Source organism: Thunnus albacares, chromosome 10 (genome assembly GCF_914725855.1).
Source record: "Thunnus albacares chromosome 10, fThuAlb1.1, whole genome shotgun sequence".
Taxonomy (NCBI): domain Eukaryota; kingdom Metazoa; phylum Chordata; class Actinopteri; order Scombriformes; family Scombridae; genus Thunnus; species Thunnus albacares.
In genome coordinates, this window is record NC_058115.1 from 7,567,516 (window position 1) to 7,589,287 (window position 21,772).

The window sequence follows — 21,772 nt, forward strand, 5'->3', positions numbered from 1 at the left end:
TTTTTTTTTCTACACAAACACAAATAGCGTAAAACCTAAAGATTACACTCTCTGCTCTCTGAAAGCTTCATTAAGGATGAATCACCCGTTTATTAATGACTGATAATGCATTCATGAGTTAAAATTACATTTATGGTTCCAACGTTTGGTATAGAAGCTAATAATGGGGAGATACTGTCAGAATATGAACAGTATGTAAGGAATAATAATGGCTTCCACAATCAGAGTGACCGATTTGCACCCAAAAGAAAAAAGTCAAATTAGAGTGGAATCTGACAGGAATAAATGAGTCTTACTGTGAATACGGCATGACATACAAGTCTGAATGTATCAGGACTAAACATAAATGTCTCCCGCTTCTCTGCATCGCCAGACATTTCATAATTCTCCAAAAGGTCAAATAAATTTCATACACAGAATATAGTGTCTGATTATGCTCAGTGAACAGCACAAAATCTACACATTTCTTACTGTTGTTTTAGGGAACAGAACAGCCGATCCTATTCTGACTTTTCAGAAAAGGATAAATATGATGCACTATTATAAAATAATACTTGATATGTTAAATAACTCTTACCCGAAATGTCTATTATAATAATCCTCATGTGCCCCTCCTCCTCTGGTTATGACATTTAAATTCTGCTAAGCATTAGTGCATCAGTAATATCAAAACTCAATAAAAAAACATAATAATTTCAATTTAACTGTGTTCAAAAATGAACTTTGATGTTGGATTTTAATGTCCAGCCGTCCGCTGACTCCTTGTGCCTTTGGCCTCACGCCCTGTTCACAGACATCTGATGTTGTCTGCTCCAACCCTTCACATCCAATGCAAAAAACTGTCCTTAAACTGATACAAGGGTTAAAATAAACACCCCCACCTCCACCCTCCATCATTTCTCATTTTCCTGACAAATTACCTCCTGCAGTCATGCAGAAATTGACTGTCCTCTCTGAGAAGATGAGATGGAAGTAGCATGAATGCCACGAGAGAACTCTTGGAGGAGGTCCAGGTGCGTAGTTGAGAGTCCCACAACAACAGACTTCCTGTCCCCTATCAACAGTCAACCTCAGTTTTGTTAAAGATACCCTGTTGGCTACTAGTAGCAATATGAGCAGTTTTGATAAATGGGTTCTCCAGCCTATTAATCAGTTATGAAAATATGAATAAAGAGCCACAGTCCTTACATATTTCTCACTTGAGCGCACAGCTATCTGTGACAGCCTTTATGAGTCTATAGTTTTACAAAATGTGTCTCAAATGAAGCAAACTCTCTCCCAGTAACAAAAGAAAAGACTGATGTGTCAAAGGTCAGATGAGATGTTGGGTGAACAAGATCTTTTTTTTTTTTTGCTTGACTGAACATCAAGCAGCAAAAGTTCAAAATGAAGTGATCCTGAAAATGCTGAAGTCAGAAAACATTATAAGCCACCTAGCAGTTATAATTAACATCACCCTGAGAAAATGGTGAGATAATTGTGAATATTGTTTCAAATGTTAACTAATCTCATCTTGTGATCTGTTCTAATAGGAAAGTTTCCCATGTTGTGAATCTTGCTGTCTTGAGATTTCAAAAAGAAAATAGAAAAAAGGTCACATTTGGTTCGACACATCTGTGTATTCATTCCATCTGTAGAGATAAAGACTGCAATAAGACAGCGTTACTTTAATCTACCTGGAGCACCTGGTGAGCTGAGATGATCAGATCAAAACAATTCAGATAGCCTTAAAGTCATAAATCACAGAAAAGTTACTCAGATGACTTTGAAACATTTGAAACTTTCTGGCACTCACATATTGTGTATTGTCATCATGATTGTTTTACTTAGGAGGTCTGTCACTATGTTGGCCTCCTCACTAGTATCAACACCACCACTAAGAATCTTGGTATCATTTTTGACCAACATGTGAATTTTGAACATATTACTAAGCTCTTTCAGTCTTGTTTCTTTCAGTTGAGAAATATTGCATGAATCAAACCTTTACTATCAGCCAGAAACATGGAGCTTCTAGTGTGTACCTCACTCTTTTCTCGCTTACTATAACTCCGTCTTCACTTGCATCACTCAGTCCTCTCTAACTCATCTTCAATTGGCGTAAAATGCAGCAGCTAGGCTGTTAACAAAAACTAGCCGCCAGTCCCACATCACCCCAATTCTTGCCTCCCTTTATTGGCTTCCAATAAAACAGAGAATTGACTTCAAAATTTTACTAATTACATACGAGGCCTTGCGTGGCCTGGCCCCTGCACATACAGCAGAGTTGTTGAGCCCCTATTCTAGCTGTCAGCCGCTCTGATCGTCTGATCAAGGCCTTTTATTTGTTCCCTGTTCCTGTTTTAAATCTAGAGGTGACTTTTGCGATTGTAGTTTCTAAACTTTGGAACAGCCTCCCCCACTACATCAGATCTACTGAATCTGAGGTTTGTTTTAAGCAGCTGCTGAAAACTCCTTTCTATAGGTTAGACTTTTTATAAACACACTCTGTTTGACTTTAGTTTTGTTTATTTAGGTCGTGTGCTTTAATTCTCGTCAGTGTATCATGCATATGTATGTGTGTATGAATGTATACTTGTATTTGTATGTGTGTATTTTATCTTATTTGTGAAGCACTTTTGTTCATATCTGATGGCACACACACACACACACACACACACACTTTAAGTTCAAGAAATGCCAGATTTATGCTCCCTGTAATGATTGCAGCTGGAGATAAGTCTATCTAGTGATTATTTCTCTACCTAAAATTATCTCTCTGACCTAATATACTGCACTACCTAACTGGAAAAGGTCAAATTTTATTTGAAACCCAAAGTGCATATGAAGCAGAGCTGCACTGAGGCAGCTGCAGCGTGAGTCTTTGTAATCTTGGTAATCCATTTGTCTGGTCAATGTACACAATTAGGGTGTAGATCACGTACTGTAAGGTCTGAGTACTTAGTCCTTTGCACTGACACATACAGGGCATTTGCTATGGGAAGTGGCAACACCTGACTATCAAAATGTAAATTTAAAATCTATGCATAAGTGATGTCTGCTGTTCTTTTCACATTTTGGTACTAACACAAATACAGGAACTTCTCCAGAAGCAACAATCATCGTCTGTATCAATATCACGACTTGGTAGGAGTATTTCTTGTTATTTAACCACATTTAAACAAAGTTAGCTAACTTCCCAAGTAGTCTTAAAAATAACAAAATTAGATATTTGGCTAGCAAGAAAGGAACTTAAAGCTGCACCAATCCACATTTAAGGAATAGTTTGACATTTTAGAAAATACACTCAGTTGTTTTTCTGCTGAGAATTAGACCAACACCACTCTCATATCCGTCTATTAAATATGAAGCTTGAGCCAGGAGATGGTTAGCCTAGCTTAGCATAAAGGCTGGAAACAGCTAGCCTAGCTCTGTGTAAAGCTCAGGAATCTCTCTGTCACTATGGAACATGTTATAGCTCTTTTGTTTAAACCCTACAAAAGCCAAAATGTAAAAACTTGCAGTTTCAGTAAAACCAAAGATGACAGCATTTAACAGTGTAATCTGTTCGTGTAGCGGAAGCTTCCAGAACAGACGTTGTTCAAACTTAACATTTTATTGGCAATATGCTGCAGTTTTACAGAAAGGAAAATAAACAACAGACTTTGCACCCAACATCTTGCACACACTTCTTTCATCACTGAAGCTAGTTACTTCAAAATAGAAGCATCTTTATCTGTAGCACGAAGGGAGGTATTTTTAGTATATGGTCCATAGTAATATTGAATAATTAGCATTGCTAGGTTTCCCATAAATTCTCACATTTTCTGCAAATACTGTAACTGTAAATACTGTTAATAGTAAGTTCTTAACATTTCTTTGATACTATTTAAACTAAACATGAATTGTCTTATCTAATTACTTTAATCAAACAATATAAACACAGTGAAATACTAAATAGGCAAAATGCAAAAGAAAAACAGAATAAGAACAGATTCTTTGTTCCTGACTTCAGCTCTGGTAAATCAAGGTTGAATTGTAAATCCAACAACAACCTAATGGCACTTTCCCCAACACACATGCAGACACAGACAAATGAAAAGTTCAAAGATCTCAAATGTATGCTTGTGTATGTATGTGTGTGTGTGTGTCTCTCTATGAAGCCGTGTGCTAAAAGTAAACAGCAACCCCATCATTATCATCTATTCACCACATACCTTTTGATATTCAAATTTCTATTCCAGTTAATACACACCCCAAACACTCACACACGCAATCTTCTTTTCGAGACATAGTGGGCTTTTGTGAATTAATAGCAGTGCATCCAGCAAGACTTTTTGTAATTTTGTGGCCAATAGTGCTGTGTAACTGCAACAGACAGTTGGAACCAGGGTCCTGTAGGGTCCAAGTCTGCTTGAAGAATTTCTATTGAAAGGGAAAATGTCCCCGACCGACATATCCACAAAAAGATATCGCAGGCTTTTGGAGTAGGATGTCTTAGGTGTTGGTAAAGACACAAATGTATTTAGAGAGACACACTGCACCACTACTTAATCACCACTGACACAGCCCCTACTGTGCCTCCTTTCCACTTTGAGTCAAGTTCACAGTGAGTAATATCAGGCAGATGCTGGTGAATACACCTGAAAACACCAAAAACCATGCAGCATGTTTGGTCATTAAATGAAAGCTTAAAAGCACATTTTTGAACACAGTTACCTTAGTCTGATGGTGAGCTACTGTATATATTTTATACATATGAAGAGTAAGACAGTTGTTTCAGTTTTCTGAAGCAATTAAAGGCCTGTACATGAGAACGATGAGGGAAAGAGAAAAGGAAAAGGAAACACAGAAGATAAAAGGGTGGGAATAGAGGACAGAACAGGAGAGGAGTAGGTCTAGGTGAAGGGTTGTCTCATTAATCTTAAAAGGGGCACAGCAGAGTTTCCAGAATGCAAATTAAACTATCAGTCTTATCAGAGAAACAGAGGGAAGGATGGAGTGATGGAGGGATTGACAGGGTTATTGGGATAAAAAGGAAAAGCTGAGATGACGCAGTTAAAGGTGGAAAAGAAAAGAAATTAAGTGTTTTCTTGTCACAGAAGAAGTCACAGCATATTCTGATTTTAAGCAAAACTGAAAGTCAGAGTAATGAAACAGTTTTAGGTGTGGAAACACCTCCGGACACTGTACGCACTTACCTCTGATATGAACTCTGAGCAGTGTGTAAGTTGCTGTGCTTTGGAGTGTATGATCGATACAAGAAATGTCACCAAAAGCTATATGAGCAGAGAACATTAAAAGGATAATAGACCATCATTATCAGAACATAGAGACCTATTTTTTGATATTGAGATAGAGCTGCAGTGTCTCACCTTAGTATCTGTTTTCTAATGTTGCTTTTACACCTGCATTTGGTTCATTTGATCCAGCCCAAAGATTATACACTGTTGCCTTTTAGTTCTGGTCTGTATCATGTTCAATCATTACAAATGAACCAAGAGGATTAAAGATGAAATCATAAGGACTAACAGTTAATTCAGTCATTGGACAGTTATAAGGATGGTTATCGTGCATCATCATTGCTTCATGGACCCAGTTCATGCTGCATTTTACAACTCCTTATGTATTTATCTTTTCTGGTATCACCAAGAGCTCATAAAAAAATAATTCATGGACATTAGTAGTCGAAACTGTAACATGACCTCATACTGTATGTAATGAATAATAACCACCAGGTATAAACTGGATAAAAAAGAGGAATCTTGTACTACAATATTATAGGGGAGTAGTTGGTTTTTAATGAGGAGCTGCTACATACCATGGTTACCAACTGATCTAGCATACTATAAGATTATAAGACAGTTTGTCTTAGTTGCTGTAGAAACATCACATATCTGCTGTTATAAAATCCTGTTGTTGTTCCACTGAGCTTTCAGACCATAAACAAATCATATCAGAGTCGACATGGAAGTGGACAGTGACCCTCCTTTGGGTCCAGTAGTTTAGTTCTCCCTTGAGTTTGTTTGAAGCGAACCAAACAGGTGTAACTTCTCTGTTTTAGTCAGAGAATAAATAACACAGGCATGGCAGCCTTTAAAAAATAATGGAGACCACTGAAAGACATCACAGAATTATTAGACGCTTGGAGGTAACGAGGTGGAAAGGTGTTGGACAGAGAGCATCGGCGTTCAGTGTACAGTGAGGTGAAATTGAAAGGTGCTTCAGGTGGAAGCAGAGCGTGTCCGCGGGTCATCAGAGTACAAAGGCGGTCAGACGGACAACTTGTTTGTCTGCAAAGAGACAGAAAGAAATCACTGCTGAACACTGAACCGCCTCTACGGCTGAGGCAGCATCTCACAGGCGTGACAGTCAATGAGGTCCAGTCTCTTCATATTTGTGATGTTACGGAATAATTGGTAGAGCAAACGTTCTCTCCATGGGTTTTTCCTCACAAAATAATTTACTGTTTATAGCTATACAACCACATTGCAACTGCAGTTTTCAGGTATCTCTGAAATAATGAAAACCTTTTTTCCACAGTCTGAACATTATGCCAGGAGCTTATTCCTGGCTCTGAAAATTGACAAGCTAATCATCCTAATCTCAGACCTACATTATTATATGTTGTCTGATCTACACGCACTTTATTTGTCACTTTCCAGCTCTGACCCTTCTTGTGTTTCCCTCTCGCTCTTTCTGTCCTCGCACTAACTCTTCAGGGGCTTTTATCCAATTGACAGAAGTGCTGGTGCATTTAAGTAGAGCTGTTCACTTCATTTGTTTTGTTTTGACTGACATTTAGAGGTGGTGCTTGCTATGATGCTCTAACTTTTCCGAAATTCTTCTGAAAATTATTTTTGATTTAATCTATTCAATAACTAATAAAAATAATAATAGTTTGATGAATATAATGAATGTGTGAATTGAAAAAGAAAGTGTTTTTTTCTCTTTTATCTTTGTTTCTCTCTGATTTAGAATTTGTTATGTGGGAATGATGAACTCATAATATGATGATATATGTCCTCAAGCAAAACGCTCACACTCCTGATAGTCACTCTGTATCTCTTTCTCCCTCTCAGCTCTCCAGACCACTCAGCCTCCCAAGGTCCTTTTTCCCCCGGAGAGGCAAGACACAGTGATAGAAATCATGCCTGGTAAGGACCAACAGCACTTCTCTGTTTTTTTTATTCTTCAGTTCGAGTGGTAATCCTTCAGGTCCTCATTTTTAAAATGTCTCCATCTTTGGTGCAAAGTGCTTATTTCTGTGGTACTTCTTCATGGCATGGCATGTCTGTGGCCTATTGGGACACTTCAATAGTATTTTTTTTTTGCCAAGTCACAAAAGAGGTGGTCAGCTCAAGTGCCACTCCGGTGTGACCTTCAGGCATAAATGAACCTAAAGCTGGAATTTCACTTGATGGCAGTGGCTAATGGGAGTCCTTGCAATGTAGGTTTCAACTTTCTTGGTCTCTTCAGCATTGGTGCAATCATTCTTCAGGCTAACTACCCAGGTCCTCCTCTGTTTATGAAGAACTGACTGATGTCAAATGCATTATTGGCTCTGGAGAAGATGTTTTCAGAATTGACAGATTGGCACCAAGTAGAAACCAAGTTTTTAGAACAGAAAATGTCAAACCCTATGTGAACTAGCTATGGACTTAATTATTGTTGTAAACTACACATAATTGGACAGTTTATGTGAAACTGTAATAGGTTATAATTTGAATACAAAGTGCATGGATATACAGTATCAAGAGGACTGGATACAGATGGTGCCCCATTATTTCCAGTGAAAGTTGCTCGCCTGGCACATTTCCCAAAAAAGTTCTTTGATCTTTATTTTTGGGCCCACAGACAGCGAGCATTAGCAATCCTACTACCAGACAAGAACATTGATATTAGTTTATTAAATGTCTGCAAAACCCCCAAATTATATTCAATGTTTTTTAGCATCCAGTGCCAAAAAATCTCCACATGGCAACTACTGTATGGTTAAGGTTAGGCATAGATTGTGGTTGTGGCTGATATGAAAGTCAACATTAATTGCAGGTCTGCGATAGGACAGGAACTCCAGTCTCCCGCATGATTGAGTCAGACTCACTACACCCCCATCCACCGTCCTGACCTCCACAACCTTACTTTCCGCTTTGCTACATTACACACACACTACTTCCTGCATTGGCACTGAATATTGGCATTGGATGTAAATCAAGATGTGCTGAATCATTTAATATGAATGTGATTCTAAAGGGATACAGGGCTGGCATTAGAGTCTTTTGACTGAGCCTGCTGATGTTAAAAACAGTTTTCAAGCCAGTAAGCGCCATATGACCAATACTCCAAAATCACCTCACAACACAGCATTGTCCTTGCAGTTATGATAAAGAGATACTTTACTGAACCCTGCAGGGAAATCGCCTCCCTCAGTAGGGACATCAGAGGTCAAGTTCAGCTACTGAACAGCAGCCCTGGAGCTGCAGGGTATTCAGTGTCATACAATTGAAAGATGGTGTCTCTGCACTCTACCCATTCCTGCCCTGCTGCGTTTTTGTTCCTTTATCTCCTCTACTCAGCAATTAGCGGTGACTTATGAGCAGATATTTACTCAATCCAATTTACTTTGTGCTAAAACGTTTACAGAGCCCGCACAGGACTCGCTACGGCGCTGCTTATCTACTGATGAGAACTGGCAGACAGTCAAAACCGTGACATTTTCAAATTTAATCTTTTCACTTCAATTCGTCTTCACTTGGTGATTTTCAGATCGAGAGTAAAGGATGTTTGCAGGGTGCGATCTGCCTGGGGGGATGGTGGGGATTTCCCCCCTCTGGTCTATATATCCCTGCCTCTGCTGAGATATCCCCCTCATGGTGATTCATGCTGCTTCACCCACAGACCATATAAAAAATCTCAAATAAAAATCGGCTATTTTTAAAAAAAATCTAAGCAAAGCGCTGCAACATAAGAACAGTCATTGGTTCAAACAGTATTAAAATCAGAAATGGACTTTCACTGTCAGCGCTCGCATGACAGTAGAGATGACACAGCGTCTAGGCTACATGATGACTCAGTAAATGGACCAGGGATTGCTTCTTTTCCTGCTGGGAGATTTGCAGAGATGTGGGTAAAAGAGGGGCGACACGCTGCAGATGACCCTCCACAGGAAAGCAGAAAAAGAAGACAGAGTCTATCATCAAAGCAGACTGTTTTCCTAGTCTGACAAGTAGGCACGCACTGCAGCCTGTTTATTTTTATGATGACAGAATGTTGTGCTATTGCATGTTGTGATTATTTTATATTCGGTATTGAAGTTTTCTGCGCATAGAGCTGAATTAAACAGTGACTTGCAAGAACATTGAGTGACATTGAGTGTGTTGGCACGTTTGGCCGAGTGATGCTATCCACAGTACTGATTTTTTCACAAATTGCACCCTGGATGTTTGGATTGGCAACTTAACCTTAAAAAAATGTCATTTTCGCACCGTTAGCAGTAGTCTGACGACAAGAGGAAATCAGGTTTCTGTAAGAAATGTGAACAAAAAACAACAAGACCTGTCTTATAAATCATAGAAAGAAAGAAACAGACAGAAAGGTTCTCATTAAATCTCTTTAGGATTTGCTTGTGTAACTGTGTGTGTTGTGTTCTGCTGTGGACCCGGTTGGCTGGCTTCCTTGCCAGCTGTGTGTGTTTGTGTGTGTGTGTGTGTGTTTGTGTGTTTCAGTGCGTGCGTGCATGGATTTGTGTGTCCTGCTGTTCAGCGGTCTCTCTGACAATGTTAGCACTGTAGGCAGAAATGTGTTTGGATGTGTGTACGAGTGCGTGTGTGTGTTGTGTTTCCATTAACTCCAGATTGATGTAGTAACAAATAGGCCCTAAGGCCTCTGTACACTGATTGCAGCAGGGACACCTTTTAATGGGCACTGCAATCTCACCTCCCAACACTCCCACCCCCACTACCACACACACACAAACCCACTTACAGCAATAAAGGCACAGCCAGACGCACACACATGCAAACACACACACTCACTCACTCACTCACAGTGTGACCCTGCGGTACATTTTTAATTATCATCTTGTTTTAACCTGGGGGAGATTTACATCAGCAACCACAGTGATGTTGTTCATTTTCCTACCCCCCCCCCCCACCCCTCTTCTCTTCCTCCTCTCTTCTTCTCTTTTCTCCCTTCACTCATTCATTTGTTCTCTTCTTCATCCCTTTATTCTTTCCTCTCAGCTGACTGTTGGTTCCTCTCCCTTACCTCCCCTTTTCTTTCCTTTTTTTAGGTTTTATCCTTATTTTTTTTCTTTTCCTCTTTGCCACCACACATCCTTCCTCCCTCTCCTCCGCTTTTCTCATTATTCCATAATGCTATGGGTTATAAACACAATTCATTACGCTCATTGTTATTATACTAATGTGGGCTACAGGCAACAGACAGATAAAAAAAAAAACCTCATAATTAAAGATTGATTCATGATATAAGTATTCAGGACTTTCACAAACAATCACATAAATAAAGAAAAAAAGAATAATTATGCTTGATGAGTTATTTGCACATCTCCTGATAAATAAAACCCTGCGCTGTCAGAAGTTTGTAGGTGTAATACCATCAATACTACTAGCACCTTACAGAGTCTGAAAATTGCTCAGAATAAATGCATCATCTGAATGTCAAATGCATTTAAGACTTGCTCTATTTTTAACTAAGAAATGCCACAGGTCCACTCTTGGATTATAGTATAATAGGAGTATGATATTCATCCTGCCATTATGAAGGCAGTTTGGATTCATATCTCATGATAGATTTCCAGTCATTTTTGTTTCTTATTAATATTGATTAATGTGCTCAATCAAGGATCTATAAAGTAAAAATTAAAACATGATGAAATATGTGTGTTGATTAAAAGCAGGAGTGATAACCAGTAAAGTTATTTGATGAATCCACAGAAAAACATTAAAGTTTATTCAATACATTAGTCATAACTTAAACAATGATGTCTTTTTTTCCCTCTGGTACAGTGAGCCACATGAAAAGAAATTGACAAACTGATTCATGTAAGTGAAAGTTAATGTGAATATGAAAATGCACAGTAACTGGACCATGATGAATTGTGATGACATGATAAATTAAACACAATTCGATTTAATGACTGGTAATGTATGTTCCTTTTATTCATCACAAGCTCAACAAATTGTTAATCATTTAAGTAATTTGTCATACCACTGCTCTCAGACCTAAATGTCAGTCGTATTTAAAGCCAGTGAGGCTGAGATAATTGCTAATTGAAACTGTTTCTCTCATCTGTCCCTCGATCTCTGTCCCCATCTGAAAACTCTTCCAAAGTTGGATCCCTCCACTCCTCCCTCTCTCTATCACTTCCACATGGTTCACTTACAGGTGAATATGGTGATGTGGTTATTAACACATCCTGAACCACTATGTATAAAACTTCTAAGAAATAATCTTAAAAATAATCTAAGCTTTGACTTGGGAGGTTAGTAAAAAAAAGGAAAAAAAAGTATGACTTTGTGTGAAGAAGCTCAAAGTAACTTTTGGAAAGTTGAAGTGTGATTCTAATCACTGACTTATGGGACTCCTCACTGCTGTAAAATAAGCACTACAATCTCAATGTCCTCCCTCAAAAACTGAGTCAGCCAGTAGCAAGTCTCCAAAGTTTATATGTCACATCAATCATCACAGTTTCATACACACTTTGTCTTGATCATCCATTGTGTCCAACATTATAGATGCTTCAGTATACTAAAAGAAGAAAGCTTATGGAAGATATGTCCCCTACAGAAGATCTGCTATGATTGATATTATTTATAAAAGTTTTAAATGGGTTCAATATGTATTCAGTAACCATCATAAGTGATAACCATCCATGGAGGTCCTAGACAATGCTTGTATGTTACTCAAATAACTGAGTATTAAGGGGTTGAGTTGACCCCAGGAAGAGAACTTGCTACCTTGGTAGTGGCTAATTGGGATCCAAATAAATACATAAATAAATAAATAAGCCTTACAATGAAGCATTTCCTCAAATCACCTGTTTTTCACAGTTCACCCAATGTAATAATTATTTCACTTTTTTATAATTGATATAGATAGCAGTTCATGTTATAAAGGTAGTGTGGATATTAGGACATACCTTTTTTTTTAATCTCATCACCGTGAGGTGGCTAGGCCAACCAGCGAAGACTCCAGAAAGTCACTGCCTCCTGCTGAGAAACACTCCAGCACATAAACCTGGGTTTTTGGTTTAGCTTTAGAGGTGCTAGTAGTCAGATTTTGTTACCTTTTGACAGAGTCAGGCTCACTGTTTTCCTTGTTTCCAGTCTTTGTCTTTGTTAGCTTAGCTAGCTAAGCTAAGCTAACCATCTGCACACTTTTTTCCAGCACACATCACTTTACTAAACTGCACAGTTTCTCTCTTCGTGTGTTTTAAGTTAATTTGCTGGTGACACACTTACTAGTCTTGGAGATTAAATAGCCTTGATGGAAATCACACATGCAGGTTTATGGGGCAACATACTGAACATATGAGCATTAAACAGATGAAATAGCTTCATGCAAATACACACACAAACACATATATCTGAAATAGTAAACACATTTATACACACAGTTGACACACAGATGCTAACATTACCTCTAGACTAGGACTGAAGCTATTTGTCGACTAATCAATTAATCAACTGACAGAACATTTTTTAAAATTTGATTAATCTTTAAGTCATTTATGAAGAAAAAACGCAAAACCTTTGTTGTTTTCAGCCTCTAAAATGTAAGATATGTTTTTGTATTTCTCTGTTTTATATTAAAGTGAGTTTAATATCTTTTAGAAGACATTACCTCGCACTGTTGAGGATATTTTACTGTTTTATGATATGTAACTAAAGGATTAATCAGTTAATGGAAGACATAATAGGTTGATTAATTGATAATGGAAATAGTTATTGGTTGCAGGCCTAGTTTAGACCAAACATGCACACAAACAGGAAAACATCCTCACACACACACACACACACACACACACACACACACACACGGTACAAGGTGCCAGTGTGAGGTTGGCTGAAAGGCAGGGGAAGATAAGGAGGCAGGCTTTCTGTCTTTTTTTTTCTTCCTCCCCTCTTGTCTCTTTTTTCTCCATCTGTCTCTGTCTTCTTCTTCCCCCATCGCGTTTATCTCTGTCTGTCTGTCTTCCTCTGTCCCTGCGAGGTGTCTGCCTCTATCTCACTTTCCTTCCATCTGTCTGTCTTCCATCCTCCGCTCTCCATATCTCTAACTGTCCCTTTGTCTTTCTCTTTCAGCTCATTCAGTCCTTTCATTCATGTGCTTTAAAATGGTGATGCGTCATGTCATTATTCCCTTTCAAAGTGTCAGAGAGAGATAACGTGGGGTGGGAGGGGATGCGGGATGAAATAAACGCAAGAAAAGGTCTTTATATTTCAGATTTCCAACCATGTGAGAGAGTCTTTGTGTTTGCAGTTGTTAGTCATCCTTAGCCATGTAATTCAGAGCAGAATAATGCAGCACAAAGGCTCCACAAAGTGTCAGGTTATCTGCAACAATAACACACAATTTATTCATTTATTTTTGTGTGTCTAGTTAAAGGTGATAAAAAGCATGTCTCTATAATAAAACCTGAAAAATTGGTGCTCAGAAAATAAATGGAAAAGTGAGAAGGCCAAAGATGGATTAAGGGTGAAAGAGAGACAGTATACTAGGGAGGAAAAACAATCAAATAAAAAAACAACAACTCTGCAACACATAGAAGAATGTTTTTTATTCAGAACAGAGCCTTCATCAGGGTCATTTACAGGGGAGGAGGTATAAAAGAAAGGAGCAATGAAGGAAATAAAGGTTAAAAGAAGAGGTCAGAAAGAGGCAAAAAAGTAATAAGTGGAGTAAGTAATAAGAAAATGATAAAACAAAGAGGAAGAGAGAGGAAGGAGCGGTACAGTAGAAACAGGGCGAGAGGAAAGACAGAGACAAAAGCAGGTTTTTACTTCCTTATTGGGGCTGAAATGACAACTGTTGCTAGCTAGCTAATTTAGCTAAATTTAGCTTTATGAGCTGATTGAAAACACTTCTACTGCTAAATGTTCTAATGTTTCCAGCTAACTTGGCTTACATGTGCCTAGCTTACTTTACTACTTACTATTTTATATATTTACTTACTATTTTCAGTCCAATGTTTACATTTTTAACATTTCAAGAGAAAATGCTTTTAGGATGAGGACTAGTCAACAGATGACTCAAGCTAACGTAACGATATCTCTGGGGAAAGTTAACAAGGGGTGTTGAAGCATAAACTTCCACAAATTCAAGCAGGACAGAGCTGCTAACGTTAGCCTAAATTCTGATACCATCCAGGACCAGGCTTCCATGTAGTGAGGATAGTGCTAGTCACGGTGGATGTGCTACACATGAACAGGGCTTTTTTAACATAGCCTAGAACACCAAAAACTAATTAAACATAATTAATGATGTGCTCCTTGGCTTTGAAACTAACCCTGTTACTACTGCAGGTAGTAAACACTTTACTTGAAGTCCCCATTCAGAATTTATGAGCAGCATACAAACATTTAATAAATGGTTTATCACACAGGATAATGTCGTTATTAGCAGACATAGCCTGAGTGCATTACTCCTTCTGTGGGCACCCCTAAGTGGAGGCTGGTGTATAAACAGATAATGAATGACAGTATAACTCACAGTTATGATATAAATATGTATATTATTTTATATTATAAAACGTCCTTATATCTGCTTGCAACTACATTACAGTGTGTTATAAGCCATTTATTAAATGTTTGTACACTGCTTATAAATGCTTAATTGAAACAAAGTATTACCTACATTTTAATCCATTTCTTGCACTGTGCATCAGTTTATTTGGAGGCAAAAAACCGCAAACAAAACAAGTATCACTCTTACTAGTCCCATGCACACTGCTTCAACACGTTGAGAAATCCAAAGCCTGACAGACTTGCTGTGCCTAGTTACAGTTGCTAAATTATGATTGGACCATCGTTTTCGGGAGGTTTAGAGAATGGTGAATTAGTAGGGAATGGGTGAGAAGAAGCAACAAAGAAAAAAGTAACAAAGGGCTGAATTGGGAGGGGAGATAGTAAGGATACACACACAGAGGTGGTATTTTAGACTGGACAGGAAAGAGAGACAGTATACTAGGGAGGAAAAACAATCAAATAAAAAAACAACAACTCTGCAACACATAGAAGAATGTTTTTTATTCAGAACAGAGCCTTCATCAGGGTCATTTACAGGGGAGGAGGTATAAAAGAAAGGAGCAATGAAGGAAATAAAGGTTAAAAGAAGAGGTCAGAAAGAGGCAAAAAAGTAATAAGTGGAGTAAGTAATAAGAAAATGATAAAACAAAGAGGAAGAGAGAGGAAGGAGCGGTACAGTAGAAACAGGGCAAGAGGAAAGACAGAGACAAAAGCAGGTTTTTACTTCCTTATTGGGGCTGAATTGGGAGGGGAGATAGTAAGGATACACACACACACACACAGCCAATAAGACTATTGCACTGTGGGAGTATCTGAATTACCTCTCTATCACTGTAAACACACATACACGCTGTTTCTGTCTTCATCTTTCTGTCCACTCACTCAAAATACACAGACACAAAGCATCAGACTACATTATATAATACAAGGTGTTTAGCCTTTCCATCAGTGTCATAATGTGCAGACACACATACACACACATCTCTCTCGGCGCCTTGTTATAAACAGGCTGTTGACAGACAAGAAGCAGAGTGAGAGAATAGAGGGATGCTGAAAGTTGTGAGGGAGGAGAAAGAGCGTTGAAGGGATTGAGAAAATAATTGCAGGTGAAAGGATGATCGATATGAGATGACAGCATGTTAAAGAATGGATTTTGTTCTTTCTTTTGCTCTCGCTTTCATTTGTCATGTGGCGGACTCATGAATATGGTAATCAGCTTTTGTTTGCAACCTTGATGGAGAAGGAGGGACTGACAGAGAGAAAGACAAATGGGGGGAGAGAGGTGAGGGAAGTATTTGACAGAGGGGAAACAGTCCCCTAAACTTCTGTTTCACTGGGTTTTCAAAAATAACCACAGCAGGAAAAGTTTGGAGAAATGGACTTCAAGATTGCAAGGTCACCGGTTTAAGTCTCCGCTGAGGCCAGGAAGATATTAGCAAGGAAATTGAACCATTCGTGTTGTTGTCCCAGGTCAAGTACTGCATAAGCTCTGGGTATGTGTGTGTGTGTGTGTGCTTTTGTATAAAGCTTACAAACATGCACAGAGAGAGGAGGTTCAAACTTCTTTGCTTTGTGCCCCTTAAGAATGATTTCCATTCCTCCAAGAGACCCTATTTCCACCTGCTTTTAACCCTCAGTGATTGCATTGTAATATGGTGCAAGAGAAATACATATAAATACTGTATGTATATCACCCACATAGCCACAGGTAGTGCCATCTAAAGCATAATCACAGCAGCCTGTTACAGGCTGTGATGCTGAAGTGATCACTGTGATGTGACTCAGACGACGCACTTGCAATCTAACGTTAACGCTACAACAATGGCTACACACATTTTTTAATGTGTTATTTGAAAAAAGAAACTCCCCCACCTCTGAGTCCATCAGACTCATCAGTCCACAGGTCAGCTCTGCTGCTTGCTCCATGGTGGTATAGAGCTTTCTGCCAGTCAGTCCGATGTAGGTCCACCAATAGCCGCAGGAAGTAGGGGTGCTGGAGGTGCTGCTGCCTCCAGGTGGCTGGCAGCCTGTAGGCCCATTTGGGTTGTTGCAGTAATTATTTTTTTTCTATCATGTGCGAGCCGGTCCAGCAAAAATAGCCGCTGTGCATAAAGATAGCGGAGTAGGGAAAAGAACTGAGCATGAGACGTGCAGCTCACGGACCTGGTAGACACATGCCGGTTATAATTGTCTCCGGCAGCCCGACTACTAAAAACTGTAGTTATCAACTTGACAGGACAGAGCAAACTCTCCAGAGGAAGCAGAATTAGCTTTTAGCTTCTGAAATATGAGCTGATGGAGCTCAGGATTTATCAGGAGGAGGGCTGCTTTCCTCCAAACAGTTTCACTGTATGAACCTGGACTGTGTGTGTAACCTTTTGGATGTGTAGAAGAACACAGAACATTAACTAACATTAGATCCTGACTGATACTTTCGGCATGTCGAGAGATTTGAATAATCAATGTGAGGCTGCTGGGTCTTGTGCATAAAATGCGCACAGCGTCTCTCTCAATGGGGAGACGCACTGTTTGTTTCTGCTGGTGGGATGGCTGCAAGTATTTAATAAACTCTGATAGAGCTGATTAGCAGCCAGTCTTACCAGTGCAAATATACTGTGGTATTTTAGACTGGACAGGCTTTTGTCTGTACTGTTGTGTACAGACTCTACAGTCTGATGCTCTGTTGGATGAGCATGTTAGATAGACAGTGTTTCGCTGTTATTGCCTTTGTGATGCAGAACGTTGCAAAGTAATTTGGTCACTCATTTTTCAGTTTTTCTGGGAAAAGACGGACACTTTTCTATTACCCACCCAAAATACAATTTCTGCCTACGCCACTGATCTATATTAGGTAATAAAAGGTGACAAACAGGTGTTGAACAGTGCAGATAGATACATAACTTGTCAGTGATTGCTTGGATTATTCAAAATTTCCCAAAATAAGCTATGCGAGGTGATTACTCTCAACTTTAAAGCAGCATTAATAGTTTTTTTTGTGGACGGGGGGGGGTTAAAGTATAAAATGCAGGTGTCTCTGAGAGGTTTGTTGCTTTGCCAACAAATGACTCTACTTCCAGGAGCTTTGAAACTGCACAAAAGTTACAGCACAATACAGCATAACATGAATTTGTGTATTTAGCAATGTAGAAAAACGATTAGTTTTTGGAACAGACTGCGAGGGAGAAGTAGATTATGCTGCAGGGTTAGGGTTAGGGAGAGGTTTGAAAATAAAAAAAAAATACTTTTTTGTCTGTGACTCTGTCAGAACTTGACTTCATTGTACCTGCTCTGAATCTAAGCTGACAAAGTTTTTAGAGTTTTTCATGCTTCAAGGTCATCTATTTGATAGTCAAAAGATTCTTGGTGGAGTATTCATTTAATGTTGGGGTGGCACCTTGGCTCAAGGCAGTCCTTCAGTCAGAAGATGTGACTTCAAAGCCACATTTTGGAAAGCATCTACCTCAAAGCTCTCAGTCAGTCCTGGAGCTGCTGCTGTCTTTCCAACTCTGACCTCTGACAAGAGACGGTTTCCCATCGTGTGATAAAAGATCTAAGTAGGCTGCTATGTTCCCATCATTACACAGAGAAGTGAAGATGTCACATTAACTGGAGATGTTGTACTCGTCTTTTTTAACTGATAAATTACTACATACACCTTAAATATTAATTCAGAACAACATTGGTTTGTATAAAATCAGGAGCCTCTTTCATGCTAGTTTTTCTGATTAGTTGTTGGATTACTTGAATAGTATTTGAAGACTTGAGGCTGCACAAGATTTCACTACATGATGTAATATAATCTGTATAAACGTGGTATATTTACATCTGCCAAGGACTTTGAAGAAGGCGACATTTGACTCCTCTCTCTGTTTTTTTCAGCCAGGTGTGTCAAAAAGAAAGTGGTGGCTTTTTGACGTTTTCTCAGGGCTTTATTCAGACATGACAGAACATTACGGAAAGAGAAACGTGCTCGTGCAATTTTTTTTTACAGTGGCACTTGTGAAGGATAGCAGCAGTGGTTTAGTATTAATATGAAGGAAGAAGAGTGTTTCTGTCCTCTCTCAGATTGGATTACTGGTGGATTTTAAAACGTATTTTGCTATTGAATCTTTAATGAAAGACCGTAGAATGTCTGAAAAAGGGTTTATGCACACTTGTCTGTAAACCTGACCACTAGCCTCTGTTTCTCTGTTTAGCATTAAGATTATCCTCTGATTCGGTGTTTTTTTTTTTTTTAATTTAAATTAGGCTGCAATGATGCAACTCCACTCAGCCATCATTAAATTCTCATCTTCATGGCTTCAGTCAAAAGAAAGGACCAAACAACTTGCGACGGCACCATCGTTACCAGGATTCTCTTTAAACCATGTCCCCATGTCCCCGTGCCATGTTTAATTAGTTTGTTTTACACTGGGATTCACAAGTGATATAGAAAATGTTAGTATGACTCAAGGTTATAAAAATGGTCGTCAATGGGAAAAATATCCAGATATGCTTCAGGAAGTCACTTGACCTAAAAAAGTACCGCAGCTGTGTCAGGGTTATTTTATAATGAATTCAGCATAATTTTGAATCAACCTGTGACTCTAATGCTTGAAGACACAAACATTTTCTAATGAAAGTGCTTCTCAGAATCTGTGTTTTTTTTGTTTTTTCTCCCAGAAATGAGTTCAGAAGCTGCCGTCCTGAAAAAAGGGAGTCCTCGCTGTTTGGTACACTGTGATCTCTGTGTCTCCATCACTGTCTAATTATTTCTCCTGCTGTCTTTCCTCTCTCACTCTCTCTTCTTCAAGCTCTCTTCCTCTCTGTGGGATAAGGATCCTGTGGAGCCAGAATTGGATTTTTATTAAGTAGTAATCCCCTTTGAAAATCTACCTAACCAGGACCACTCTGTGTGCGTGTGTAGTGTGTGTGCGTGTGTGTATGAGGCTGAAAGGATTAATGACTTGAGTGTGAGCGAGGCTGTGTGAGATTGGATATCCACCATGCAGCGCCCACAGCACCTGGAGTGTCTCTGCATTAAGCTTGACACATGTTATAGCTTACATGTCAGAAAATATCAAAAGATGTTAGTGATTTTTTTTTTTTTTTAATCTGATTGAATGCTGAGTGTAGCCCATATTGCTTCCCTCTTTTTTCCCCTCTGTGTTCTCCTTTTCAATACTTGTGCCTAATTTCCCATAAGATCGCTGCGATTGGAAATCCATCATATAAGAATAACACCATCATTAGTTCATTGGGGTCTCAGTTGATGTCATGGATGCACCATCATTTTGGGAAATGCTGAGAGTTAGTTAAGATGATTGATATCCCTCTCATGTCCGCACACTAAATATGAAGCTGGAGCCAGCAGGTTATCTTAGCTTAGCATAAAGGCTAGAAAGGGGGGAAACAGCTGGCCTTTGTCTGTCCAAAACTAACAAAATCCAACTGCCAGCACCTCTAAAGCTTACTAATTAACACATTTAATCAACACACAACCAGAAATGTAACAGTCTTTCAAGGGGAGTTACATGCTGGAACAATTTCTTGGCTCGGCAGTGACTTACTGGAGTGTCCGCTGGTTGCCTGGCAACCTCACTGTGATGACAAGACTTTAGAAACTCCCCCTAAACCCACTACTTTTTACATCGACACTGTCTTTCCGCTAAACTAAGCTAACTTCCTCTTGGCTCTAGAGGCTGGACGGGAGTGAATTAGTCTCATCGTTGATCTTTAAGTCATCTTCTAACTCGACCTGACTCAAGTGCAGCCTTCTTTTTATCCACAGAGGATAAAACTTGCTCTGCCTGATATTTGATATTTGACTACCAAGACAAATGGTTGTTGTCTGCAGATAATAGCATCTTTATAAGGTTTTCTTTTTTCACTCTTACAGAGTCCAACAACTCTCGTAACAACCCGTAGGGCATATACTAGTTTTGTAAGCATCTGGATATTCTCTGTTGCACCCAGGACTGTGACCACATGGCCATTTGGGAGAGGTATTTATGTAAAAGTATTCAGTAAAGGGACACAACTCACACTTTTTACACACTGCAATGCTTTACATGCCATACACAGTTATTTGTCACCTGTAGACTTCCGGCAGATACATTTGATATGACCATTCTGTCTCATACGCTGATGAAAAATTACATTTATATGCAAAATAGCTGTCAATTTATCAAACCTCGCCCAGCTCTCTCTGGAGCCACAAAAGACTTTATACATGTTTTTTTTTTCCCCCTCACATATGCAGTAGCACTCCCCAAGACCTGTAAACAGACTTTGATGTGTAAAATCAGTGGAGTTCCCCTTTAAAGCTGAGATGCTTCTCTGGTTTGCCTGCTGCAGAGAAGAACAACTGAAAACCACCATTTAATGCAGTGAAAGTATAAACCAAACTCAATAACATATTCCGATATATTTGTGTGCAGCTTCTCATTTGCATAATCCCCTGATAATCTTCGACTTCCCCAGAGAGTTTTTCACATTTAGTAACTTCCTTTATACTGTAGTTGTATGTAAATTCAAGCCTCCAGCTCGAGATCGTCGTGAGGCACCAACTTAGACGCCATGATGATTTCATTTACAGAAATATTCATTTACCAGATGAATATTAATATATTAACAGAAGCCCTTTATTTGTCTAATTAAATTAGTTTAATACTTCTTTCTTGTCGTGGATTATGCATTTAGCCTGCCTATAGTTAATTTAACAAATAAAAAGTGTGTGTGTTCATAGAACTCAGTTCTGGTTAGTAGTGTGTGTAACAGAGGATAAAATGAGCAGATGAAGCAGTCCTCATTTACCTTCCTTACACATGCACATTTTCTCATAAGCTGTATTTTCACACACATCTTCCTCTCTCTTTTTATGCCTGTGTATTTAATCATTATATGCGTATGACTCTGCATTTGCGCTGCCATGTAAGTGTTCGGTCTCTAAGGGCAGCACTTTTTTACCCCTCTTAACATTTTTACACTTTTAACAGCTGTGGGAGCAGGAGCACAGAGGGAGAAGCCAAAGAGGGATCTTAAGTGGA

General features: G+C 39.0%; 1 protein-coding gene across 2 annotated transcripts in view; it reads left to right on the forward strand.

The window, feature by feature from the left end:
• The window catches only part of il1rapl2 (interleukin 1 receptor accessory protein-like 2), a 160,320-nt gene that overhangs the window by 88,827 nt on the left and 49,721 nt on the right, over nucleotides 1-21,772 (forward strand). For both annotated transcript variants that reach the window (XM_044364054.1, XM_044364055.1), the window contains exon 5: nucleotides 7,059-7,133. In XM_044364054.1, coding sequence (XP_044219989.1) covers nucleotides 7,059-7,133 — 75 coding nt within the window. The remainder of the gene's footprint in view (nucleotides 1-7,058; nucleotides 7,134-21,772) is intronic.